The 12,482-nt window shown below is 46.9% G+C and overlaps 1 protein-coding gene across 9 annotated transcripts in view; it reads left to right on the forward strand.

Moving 5' to 3' along the window:
* Positions 1-12,482, forward strand: part of LOC118237513 (regulator of G-protein signaling 3-like) — a 121,172-nt gene that overhangs the window by 57,081 nt on the left and 51,609 nt on the right. For 6 of the 9 annotated variants that reach the window (XM_035436293.1, XM_035436292.1, XM_035436294.1 and 3 more), the window contains one exon: positions 415-540. In XM_035436293.1, coding sequence (XP_035292184.1) covers positions 415-540 — 126 coding nt within the window. Of the gene's footprint in view, positions 1-414; positions 541-8,659; positions 8,714-10,369; positions 10,494-12,482 lie in introns of those variants that run through there. The other 3 variants (XM_035436298.1, XM_035436299.1, XM_035436300.1) reach the window with 3 other exon arrangements.

The following is a 12,482-nucleotide window of genomic DNA, read 5'->3' on the forward strand; positions in this document are numbered from 1 at the left end:
TGGAAAGGCCTTTCTGTCAGAAATTGTAAGCTGCTAACAGACAGTATTCTTTGTCCAACTGGAAAGTGACTGCGTGCGTGAATCAGTCCTGGGTCAAATACATTTTTCAAATACTTTAACTAACTCTCAAAGAATGAAGATGTTTTTAACCAAAGTCTATGTGAAAGAAGGATTCTTTTTTGGAAGGAATATTTTTTGGAAAATGAATGTTTCTTTTTAAAATTGGCCGTGATCTGCAGTGTCGTCTGAAGGGTTGAAGGGATTTCCGGCAATTATTTGACTGAGGTCTGCTGACGATATGCCAAGGTCAGACGATGAATTTGATGTGACCTCTAACAGCTTTTTCCTTTTTCTCCACTCCACTTTTCTCCCTATATCCCTCTTCCTTCTCTATCATTCTGTCTCTCTATAAAGGCCAGCGACTGTGTCCTCAGTTTGGAGACGTATTCCTTGGATCAGAGGAGGAGAGTGTGCCAATGTTTGAGTGATAACATCGAGAAGAGACAACAAGAGCAAGAATCACCTGCCGCCACTGAGCAGGTAGGGTCAGAACTGCCTCACCTATACACACTGTACACCGAGAGCCCGCATCCATCCGTCTGTACAGAGACACTGTACACCGAGAGCCCGCGTTCACCCGTCTGTACAGACACACTGTACACCCAGAACACTCTGAATCACCTGTCTCAACAGGGACACTGTACACCCAGAACACTCACAATCACCTGTCTCAACAGAGACACTGTACACCCAGAACGCTGACATACACCCGTCTCTACAGAGACTCTGTACACCCAGAACACTCACAATCACCTGTCACTACAGAGACACTGTGCACGCAGAACACTGACATACACCCGTCTCTACAGAGACTATGTACACCCAGAACACTCACATTCACCCCATTTTCCTATTACAGTATATGCTTCACTGTTGTCATGGCTCTATGCGGGGCGGGGGGGATGTGGTTATGACATCATTGTCAACACCCTCTTTCTACTTGCAGTGCAGCAGGGCCTTTTCTGCAGCTGCAGTCTGATACCAGTTCTCAGTTTGTTCTCTTTTCTCCCCCCCAAAAAAAATTATATTGGGGGATGTACCTCTTTACTGCTGTTTCCTACTACCTCTCGCCTAACCTGTTTCTCAGTCGCTTCGAGCTCCCCATCTGCTTGTGCTGTGAAAAAGTAAAGGCACTCAGCCTGTTATTACTGCGCTACACTTGGGAACCACCTGTGTGTGTTTTCGTGTGTGTGTGTGTGTGTGTGTGTGTGTGTGGTTATGTGAGCTCGTATTTGTGTGAATGTGTGTCTCTCGCTCGCTCGCTCTCTTTCTCCGTGTGTTTTTGTGTGTGTGTGTATCTGTGTGTGTATGGGTGTGTGTTTGTCTTTGTGTGTGTGGGGTTATATGAGTTTGTATTTCTGTGAATGTGTGTGTCTCTCTCACGCTTGATGTGTTTGTGTGCGTGCGCATGTGCGTTTGCGCGTGTGTGTGCACACGGGTGTGGACGCAGAACAGGAACCGCGGGTTGTGAAGCTGCAGTTGAACAGCCTCATTACGGGCCTGAAGCGGAAGAGGGGTGACGCCGGCGCTACAGACACGGCAGAATTTATTAGCATTTAGCTTCAAACGAACGGTGCGATTATCAGCGCTAATTTATTTATTATTGATTCAACTAACCAGAGGAACACACACTGCCGCTTCCGCACCCTGGGGGCCCACCCCACGCGCAGCTAACCCTGCTAACATTTAAGCACTTACCCCCTGGGCAAAGCCTGTAAATCAAACTGTAACCATACAGGTACGGGGAGCGCTCTTTGAATCCTCACCTGAGCCCTGCGAGACAGTCACTAAGATTGGGCTTTGCTGAGAGGGCTGAGTTCTAAGAGAAATACAGTGACATTAAGACATGCCGCTGAGCCTGCTGGGATAGGACTAACAGATCAAGCTCACACGTGTGCATAGCTCCTTTCGCAACGCAGGAAAGGTCGCCTCAGCCATCGCCACTGTGTAGCTTGGGTGATGCGGTGGAGCCTTGTTGCCTTTTTGCATGCAAACGCAACCCATGCATCGGCTAAAGTGGGGTGAGAGAGTTCCTTTGAAAATGCTAGTGGTCCTGGGCGTTTCCAGTGCTGTTTGTCTTCATTCGCTTGCTTCGTCTGGTAACTAACTGCTAGGCAGATTCCAAATGGTACACAAGCCTGCTTCTAGTGAAACCTCAAAGAGCTCTGCATTTAGGAATGCATTATTATCCTCAAATCAGTTCCACACAAGGATTTCAAGACTGAAAATTCGTTCTGAAGGTTGTCCATAGTGACGCACAGTATGTCAAATATCAGTGTGTGGCAGCTACTTCTTGTGCCTACTACATCGTATTTATATTTAGAAAATGTTTCCACTCATGAAACTGTTGGGTTTACCTCATTTTGTTCCTTCCTCTCTATATTTTATTGACTGTAAATGTCATCCTTTCTCCTGTTTTGTGAGACAGTATGCCTGTCGTGAAAGATGCGATGTGAAATGCAGGGGATAGTTATGAGATTTGGGCTTTTATAAGATCACCCAGAGCAGTCTGTCTGTTGTTGAGGCTGTTAGGCTGGGACTCCAGTGTGCATCTCACACACACAATAAGATTCTTCTGCTTGTTTGCTGCTTCCTGTCTGTATGAATTGGATGTGAGATTTTGATGTCTGGTTAGCTCTCTCTCTCTCGCGCTCTCTATCTCTCTCTATTTTTCTTTCTCTCTCCGTGTGCGCATGCCTGAGTGTTTGTCTTTTTCATCCTTTGTGGCTGGTGTATGAAAACGGGAAATTTCATTTTGCAGACTCGCCAATGACTCTAAGGACACAGGATATTTTTAGCAAGGTGTTTGAATTGTGATCCGCACTCTCTCAATGTCCTTATTGTGCCTTAGCAGAGTGAAAAAAATGACAAACAAATACTTGAAGTTAGATATCATAAGATACATTTAGACATAGATTAATATACAGTACACACACACACATATATATATTTACTATATATATATATGTGTGTGTGTGTATCTATATACTGTAGATCTATAGGTTACTAAGGTGTCATTGATTTCTGAGGGTTTCCAACCCGACAAGATTCTCAGGAAATCTTCAAGTACAGTTGGCTGTTTGGTTTGTGTTAAGAATGTCTTTTTAAGTATGCATGGAATTCGTGTGCCCTTTTAGGAAGGCAAAGCCGCAGTTCTCACAGTCTAATTAAAGAAGCGCTATGAGTATTTTTCAAAAAATTACAATCCTCCAAACACTGGGGGCACAAATATGCACAACGGTGGTGGTGAGAATATGTTTGGAGACGAACTGCGTTTCAGGCATGTGCGTCTTGCGCGTTCAGATTCGGTACCAACGTTTTGATTACCATGACACGAAAGGATAAGTTTAGAAAAAAAACATTTACTTCCCCGCTAACGCACGATATATGTGCGGAAAGGCTCCCATTACAACACATCATCGCTATCCCGGTGTTCTATTTTTGCTTTCCCGGCCGCAGGTTCGCAGAGCCCGCTGTCAGTGTGTGGGGGGTCTCGTGACATGTGCGTGACCGCTCTGGAAGTGTTCAGCGGTTTGCGTCGCAACGGAAACATCAATTTCGCTGCATTTCACACGGGGCGGACTTCAAAGCACGTTTCTTTTTTCTTTGTTCTTTGTTTGGCACGCGAAATGTAAAATGCATTATGTTAGATTGTAGTTTCAGTAAGTCGAACAGGAAGTTCTCTTCGTTTGATCTTAAATTGTTTTAATGTCTAATAACAGTCAAATAATGTACACATGCCATTACAGTTGTTCTGCTATGAGGATGAAGGATAGCGTGTAAAACATATTTCAGGGACGTTCTCTCGCTATGCTTTGTTTATGCTGTGGTCCCCCATGGTCACTTAAGCCTGATTTTGTGTTCCTGTGCACGCGCTATGTGGCACATTCACCGGCGCAGTTCATCCATTCATTCAGGGCCTTCATGCTCCTCTCAAGCAGGAGAGAATCGCTCATATAAATGACCCATTATTTTGGCAGGTTTCCTTAGGCGCTCCATATATAGATACAAAGCACAGTGATAGAAAAGAAATGCACTTCTATCAAATTCTTTCCGTAAGTTAAAGACTGTTTGAAGTTCATTCGTTCCCATTCGCATTTACAGTACATTTGGGCTTATAGCAGCCGCTCACCCAGAGAGCCTTGCACAGCTTCCGTCCGTTTGGACAGCTGAAGCTGTTTCGCATGTTTTACTGAAGCGATTCAGGTTAACCGCCTTTGCTCGAGAGTATGATGGCCACGCCCCACCTATTCGTTACGCTTCACTGTCGCCCCCCAATTCTGTCCGAAGGACCTGAACAGGCTTTCGGGCGCTGGGGTACGTTGGCAGGGTTTCGGCTCGCTCTGTCCCGCCTGCGTTCTTGGGGGGGGTGGGGGGAAATGAGCGCGGCACGCTGCGCGGTACGTCGCCTCGGCCGATGGTTCCAGCGTTTCTCACCAGCCGCAGGGCCTCCTCTCCTAGTTTGGTGCTCGCGGCGGCTCGGTGTTTGGCTTTTGGGACGGGGATTGAAGTTTACGAGCTGCTTACGCTCTGACGGATGGCTCCGGCGAACGGCTGCGTAAATCCGTCCGCCGCCCGGGGGGGGGGGGGCGGCTCAGAAACGCGGCGGTTCTCCAGGCGCGTCTTAAGCTCCACCGTGGTGCGTCTAATTAAAAGTTAATTCCGTTGAAGTATAAAGTGGAGCTATAGAGTGCAATTAAAGAGATTATAATTTTGTTTTTGTTTGAATTGTTTTGCATGTTTTGAAAGATTAATGACGTGGTCTTTCGGGCTGTTTGAAATATGCCTTTCAAGGATGCCTGTCTTGTTGAGATTTACTGTGCGTGTCGTGCATTGTGGGAAATGCAGAGGACACGTCACACTCCTGCCTTGCATGACCGCCCCGCTGAATCTGATTCACTGCCCAGTGCTGTGATAAAACCAGCTTGACACATCTACAACACACTGTCAGCAAATCTAATTCTGCTCGCACCCACAGTACTGGCAACTGTGAACTCATGCTTATAACTACAACACTGTCAACTAATCTCTGCTAATGTCCACATCACACCATCAGCTAAACTCTGCTTATACCTGCCAGACTTGACTAAACTCTGCTCTCATCCAGTGCAATTGAACAGATGCTGTAAAAATGGATATTCAGACAATTAAAAGATGGATAGATGTTGCTCATTTTCTGTCTGTAGTTGAATGTCAAGTCCGTGTTTGGTATCTTTGGCTGTCAGATGATAGCTGCTCATCCAGGCAGGAGTTTACTGCGCAGTCAGGCAGGAGAAATCACAGTAAGGCGCTGGCTGTGCTGTGTGCGGTGATTGAAGATTATTGTTAAGCAGATCTTATTGGTCAGCAGAGGTAAACACTGTGTACTCTGGGAGAGGACACACACGGTGAAGCGTGGAGTGGTGTGTGCCACAACCTCTCTGGACTTGTCCGTGATCGTGGCAAGAGAACGGAACGCTACTCAACAATGTACACAAGGAGGTGCTTTATAAACGACAATGACACCTCCTCAGATTGTATGACTTCTGTGGGAAGGCATTTTTCCAAGACTGTAGTGGTTTTCCTGGTCGTTCCTCAACAAATGTGACTTTTTCACATTTGTAAGCATAACATGCAGCTGGCGCAATTCTTATTCTTAGAAGTGATACGTTACCGGAAGCCGGGAATGGGACTGACTACAGTTTCCATAACTACATCCAAGGAATTCCTGTGTCCAGTCCTCTTACAGGCAGGTTGTATATCTTTTACAGACCCGACATTTGAAAGTGTCATTGGCTGAGTACTACAGCTCTGCTGCTGCATATGTTGAGGCAGTGTTCATGCAGTGAGGTTGAGGGAGTGACAGCTCTTCTGGTCTGCCTTCTTACCCCGTAGCAGCTCAGACCCGCTTCTCCATTCTAGAAGCTTCCTTGGCTGCCTGCACACGTTGCCATGCTCTGTTGATTTCCGCACTCTTTATTCTGTGTCAGATCAGACACCGAGAGATTCCCCCTCTGCCTCTCCATGCCTCCAAACCGCCACCAAACCCTCGCTCCCACGCCTCGTTATCCGTAGAAACGTGCCTTGCGTTTTCTTTTGATGAAAGAAAAGAGAGACATTTTCTTTTCATTATCCATCCCTAGCCCAAACCTGCTGTGGCAAGAATGAGGGAAATCCAGTCTAGCCTCAGACTAAGAGAAGTAAAAAAAAAAAAATAGACTCACTCACATTTTCCCCTGGTCCGTTTATTTGAGCGCAGGTTTAAACGAGACTCTTCCTGTGTTTGGTGTGTGATGTGTTGCAGAGTCCGAGAGTCCTGCCCTGTTCTGCTTTGGAGAGAGACGCCCCCGGTTCGCTCCCTGGTTATCGCTTTTCTCTGTCAGTCACTTGAAGTCAGGACAGCGTCGCCATCATCGTCATGTTTGTGTGGTGGGCTGGGGTGGGGGCGGGGGGGGATTCGGGGCCATTGTCAGAAAGATGTGACCTTCCAGCAGAGAGATGTGCGGCGTAGTGGGTAGGGAACTGGAAATGTTACCAGAGGGCCATAGGTTTGATTCCCAGACAGAGCATTGCTGCTGTACCCTGAGGTACTTAATCTGACTTTTTTCTTAACCCTCTAGAAGCTAGGAGCTATGACAGGCTGCTCAAAAGAATTACAAAATGGCTGCCAGCTCTACCCTTTTCAAGAAACAGAAACATTCAATTTTTCCATACTACTGTCCAACCAGACAGGTATTAGGCTCACCGTGACGTGTGTGGAAGAGGGCATTCACCTTAGTGGATGCTGCTGTGGTTACCGCTGAGCTGTGTCTCAGATGAGAGAGGGGGCGAGAGCTGTGCTAGCGAAACATGATGGGAATGGAGAGGCCCAGAAAACGAATAATTTAATGATATCAGTTGTCGGCTATCCGCTGTCACTTCGATGATGAGGATAGCTCGTTAGAAAGCCATTTTAGTTGCTTGGTTAGCTTGTCAGCTAGCTTGATGACGAAGGCCTATTTGCAAAACAAGGTCAGTGCCATAGCACTGTCTTAAGATTGTACTCCATTTTGTACTGTGTGTTGGCTGTACGGATGGTATTTAGATGTAGATGTAAATACGCAAACTCCACAAAATACGTTGGAATTTGACTACCAAAATTATTGGCTTGCCTGCTTGCACATTTGTCAAAGTGCTAAATGTGTATGTGTGTAATATATATTAAACTTGATATTATACTGGATAACAATTACTCTGAAATAAATTTATATGTTTGCAATTATGTATATATATTTGTTCTTGTGTTTGTTTTCCTTTTCATTTTACAGAAGTACATTTCTTCCAAATGCTTTCAGACTGCATTGCAGAATTTTATAACTGTACTGAGGATCTTGACCTTACTCCTATTTGGCAGATGCACTCATCCAGACTGAATTACATTGAAACACAAGTAAAAAGGTCAGGGATCAAAGTGCAGTAATTCCTTTGAGGGGGCAAGTATAGTCCCAAGAGAGCAAGTGCAAGAAGTGCACTGAAGGGTTATGGAAATGTTCAGTCGTCTAAATGGACATTGTGTTAACTGTTAGCCACCTTAACAGAACACTGGCCTCAATACACAAAACTATGGTGCAAATATGGTATCCCTCACTAGAAGCAAGGAAACAGTATCAAAGAATGAGAGCTCTGCAGGGTCTTGAATTGGTCCTTGTACAGGTCCAAAGTTTTTTGTTTTTTGTTTCCGTCTCCATTGGCTGATCCTTTGTGATCATCAGTATAGCACAAGCGACTGCCTCATTGAGGGAAAGGGGTAGTATTTGAGGGAATTTTTGTTTTTTGTTATGTTGAGTGTTGTCTCATGATTGGAAGACCTGTCAGAGGCCTGGTATGATTTTGGTGGTGATAGCCAGCTGGAGGTTGGTGGTGTTAGGGCAGTGGCATTCAGTGTGAGTTGGGTGGTGTTAGGGCAGTGATATCCAGTGTGAGTTAGGTGGTGTTAGGGCAGTGATATCCAGTGTGAGTTGGGTGGTGTTAAGGGCAGTGATAGCCAGTGTGTGCTGTGATTGGGTAGTGATCACCTGCTGGTTTTGGGTGGTGATAGGTGACAGAGAAGTCTAAAATTGGTAGATTTGGTCACAACATGTCTCGCACAGCATCACTGGGACTGGTCGTGGAGATGCTGGCCAATCGGAGACGGCCATGTTTCTGTGGAGGAGAGAGGGGCAGAGAGAAAGAGAGCACAAGAGAGAAAGAGAGAGAGAGGGAGTGTGAGAGAGACGGAGAGAGGTATTTTGATTCACAGTTCGGCTGGTTCTAAAAATAGTCCCACACTGAGCAGCGGTGTGTCTCGGGAGGAAAGCACACGCGCACCCCCCCCCCCCCCCCCCACCCCTGTCTCTTATTGGCCCACAAGTTGTAATCAGAGGGAGGGGGGCAGCTGTGCAGGGGAAGGAGGAGGGGGGGGGGGGCAGTGTGGCTAAGGGAGCATTCAGAGAGCCGGTTTCACTCTACTCTACTGTCCCTGCATCCTGTAGCCGATCGACTCCCTCACTGGCTCTCATCCCCTCGCTCAAAGCCGCTCGAGGAACAGCCGCCTCCTCTTCTGAAACGCGGAAAGTCCGTCCCTCTGTCCGTCCGTCTGTCCGTCCCGCGCCGCCAGATGCCTGTGTCCAAGGTGCACCCTCAGGAACGCGTGGTGGTATGGATGGGGCTTGGTGGGGGTGGGGTGGAGGGGTTGGGTTGGGGTAAGAGGGCGGGAGGGTCCCGCTAACGGACCTGTCGAAGCCCGCGGGGCCGCTTCAGGAGAGCCGCGGTTTCTCGTCGGAAGCCGGGGGCCCCCGAACGGGCGGCGCCGCGTCGCGTCCGCGTCCGCGTCTCCGTTCCTCGACGCGCGCGCAGCTCGGGTGTCCTCTCGGCTCCAGTTCTGGAAGCCGCGGTAAAGGAAGGAAAGGCCGCAGCGCGCAGCCTGCGAGGCGGCCGGGCGTTAATCAGGGTGAGTGATGCCCACTTATACGACAGCTCGGCACGGTGGAGTATGACGGGAAGCCGTGAGGTTTTTAATGAATTGTTTTTATTTTTTTTGAACCTCTCCGCGGAGAGTCCGTCAACGTGCCTATTAGCTCTGACATTTCTCTGAGAAGGGGAGCCAGATAACACAGGGCACCCGGGTCGAGAGCGCTGGAAATGAGAGGAACACCTTTTTTTTTTTTTAGTGCAGGCTGGACGTCAGGCACGGGGGCGATTTATTGCGGGCACACATCCTTGGGGTGTGTTGGGGTGGGGGGCGGGCGTAGTGCTGGACTCTCTGCGGAGAGGTTAAAAAAATAAAGAAATTAATAATTGTGTCGTCGTTTGCGCCGTGTGGTTTGAGGTGGATGCCAGGTTGCCGGGTTGGAAACGGCGAAGGGGCTCGGGCAGAACGCTCGGGTCCGATGTCGGCGCGACTCTCCGTCGGGTTCTCCGCCACCTGCGGTGACTCGTCCTCCTTTTCCCCGCCAGTCAGATGGATGTCTGTGTCCCAGGTACACCCCCCGAGAGACCGGGGCTCAGGGCGCTCTGCTCTAATTCTCTGCTTTTTTGGGTTTGGGAGTGCAGCAGTGGCCCGGCGCAGTGCTGTGCTACAGTATTCCTTCAGCTGTTTTTAAAAATACGGACGCGGTGGTGCGCACGCGCGCGTGAGCATGACTGCGGATGAGAGAGCGCGTGTTTACACGCGCATCCGTGTGCATGTGCAGTTGGGCGTACGTGTGTTTGTGTTGCATTTCAAAGCCCTGTGATGGGGTGTATTTCTGCATCTCAGCAACGAACCTGATATCCTGATAACCAGATTGGAGTTTATAGTAAGGCCTTGTGTGTGTGTGTGTGCGTGTGTGTGCGTGTGTGCGTGTGTGTGTGTGTGTGTGTGTGTGTGTGTGTGTGTGTGTGTGTGTGTAAACAGGGGAAAGATGCATTTGTTGATGGGGAACAGTGAGGAATGATAATGATTGCTTGTCCTCTGGGACTTTGGAACTGCACAGAGCTCCTTAATGACAATCTATTTGGTGTCTGGGTGGTAGGAGATGTCTCTAATGGAGCAAGCTCTCTGCTCTCTCCCTCTCTCTCGCTCTCTCTCTGCTCTTTCTGCTCTCCTCTCTCTCTGCTTTCTATCTCTATTCCCTCTCCCTCTCCCTGTCAGTTGAGGCTTGTGTGTCTCCTGTCCCTCGTGTATGTGTGTTTGTGTTTCTGTCTCCTGTCTTTGATGGGAGTATCCCCTCACAGTGCTTTGAGGTTCTATCTCAACTCGACTTTAGCTACGACCGCGATGTGCGTGCACACACACGCGCGCACACACACACACACACACACACACACACACACACACGCACACGTGACTGAGCAGCAGATCGAGAGAGCGGCTCAGAAGGCTTTACTGGCACTCGCTGGGATGTGAAGGAGGAAGACTGTGGTCTGTGTGGGCTGTGAGCTGGATCTCCGTGCAGGTGAAGTTCTTTAATTCTGCTTTGGTCCGCTTTAACGTGGCAGTTAACAAGTGACAGGTTTACGTCTCGGAAGACAACCAGGGAATGTAAACTTAACGATTCTTTCATCCAGAATATTATGGATTAATCCATGTGTGTGCCTGTGTTTGTGTGTGTGTGTGTGCGCTATTAGTGTGCATTTATTAGTGTTTGTGTGTGGGTTTGTGTGCACACGTGTGTGTGTGTGTGTGTGTGTGGTATCACTGGTAAGGCCAGGGAGTGGTTTGTTTTGGAGTGAATAGAGGAGAGGAGGAGGATGTAGAGAAAAAGAACTCCGCCACACCGTATCAGTCGGGGGTTTATTTTAGTATCAGCGATTCACCTCGGCCCCTCTCTCCACCGCGTATCCTTCTGTGTGCTCGCTTTTACCCTTTACTCTTCCTTTGCCTGCTGTTGTCTGAGCCAGTGCGCTTAACTGTGAAGTTTATATCTACTTTTCTTTGCAGTTTTGTACAGATATTTTGATTTGCTGTCATTTGCAACTAGATGTAAGAGCAGTATTTCGGTTTATCCGCATTTGAACTCTACAGGTCCCCAGTAAGACCCGTGTTGTCATAGCTTTGATAGGTGTGCTTCGTGCGTCAGTGTTTAGATTGAGCTGTGCGCCGTGGGTCTTCCGGACTCCTGGGTTTGGCCTCGCGCATTTTGTCGAAGCCGTCAGCGTGCCGGATGAAGGACATGGACGTTTATTTCTTTGGGATGGAATTTGTTCCTTTATCATGAGGTCTCAGCTGTCATGCTGAGAGAGGCAGCATCTCCTAGTGAGAACATGTCAGTTATTTAATGCTGCCTAAAGAACCCACACCTATGGCAGTTTGATTTCACTACCTTCTTCTCTGTATCTCAAACACACTTATGAAAGAATTTGATATGTCACATAGGGTTTAATCAGTTTATGTACACTAAGTTTGTATGATTTTAATTTGTTTATTGATTTCTAGCAATGCCAGGAGCATTTTAATAAAATATTAGATGTTCTCTAGCACATAGCTATATGTTAAACGGCGTTCCTTTTTTGGCAATAAAACATGTAGCACAGATTGAAAATGTACTTAAAACATGAAACTTACATTATGGCAGTGGACCTTGCAGTGGTTATTTGCTTATTTCTGTACAATGAAATGTAGCTCTGCTTTGTGATATGCACTTTAGCGTGTTTTACAATGCACATGCTGCATTATGTAAAACTTACCGACACAGCTCCAATGTCATACTTGACAATACAAGATGCATTAGTATGGGCCTAGAATGATGTAAGCTGCAAGACCAGCTAGCAATGCATTACAGCACTGTACTGTGCAGTGATGACTGATTGGGCATTTTTATTTTAAGTGTTTGTTAACTTTGATGTATTTGCTCACACTTAGCGTGTTGTTTTGTCCTGAGCCTGTTATGGAGCGTGAATAATGTCCTCAAGTAATATGTTATGAGCATCTTCACAAATGACTTCTCAGCACATGCAATCCTTTTTGAAGGATGACCTAACTCGTTATGTAAAATGCTGTTCTCATATATGATATAATGCATGGTGTCATTTGACATAGCATCAGGCCCCTAAACGAAATTACTGTCTGCATGCTAGTGAATGATTTATAATGATATTACACAGTGTTAATTAAGTTGATATAAGTATTCCAGATCATATGTTTGCCCTGGCTGTGTAAATGTCATATTTGTAGCAAGACATTGCGAATTTAAGTGTTCTGGAGGCGTTATGTAAACCAATTAAGATGATTTCTTTCAGATGAACCTTTAGATTTTTTAAAATTAAGTGGTTTGGAAACAATTCTTTAGATCCGTAATGCATGTAACAGTTTACATGCATTAACTAGGCTGTCAGATCACATATATTATGATGTAGCTTTTGAGTTTGAATCATAGACTGTAGGAAAAAATATGGACCAGAGTCACTGTGATGTCACCCATTGACTTCCCATGGGCTTGGTGAAA

The sequence above is a fragment of the Anguilla anguilla genome, chromosome 10 (assembly GCF_013347855.1).
Source record: "Anguilla anguilla isolate fAngAng1 chromosome 10, fAngAng1.pri, whole genome shotgun sequence".
NCBI classification, from domain to species: domain Eukaryota; kingdom Metazoa; phylum Chordata; class Actinopteri; order Anguilliformes; family Anguillidae; genus Anguilla; species Anguilla anguilla.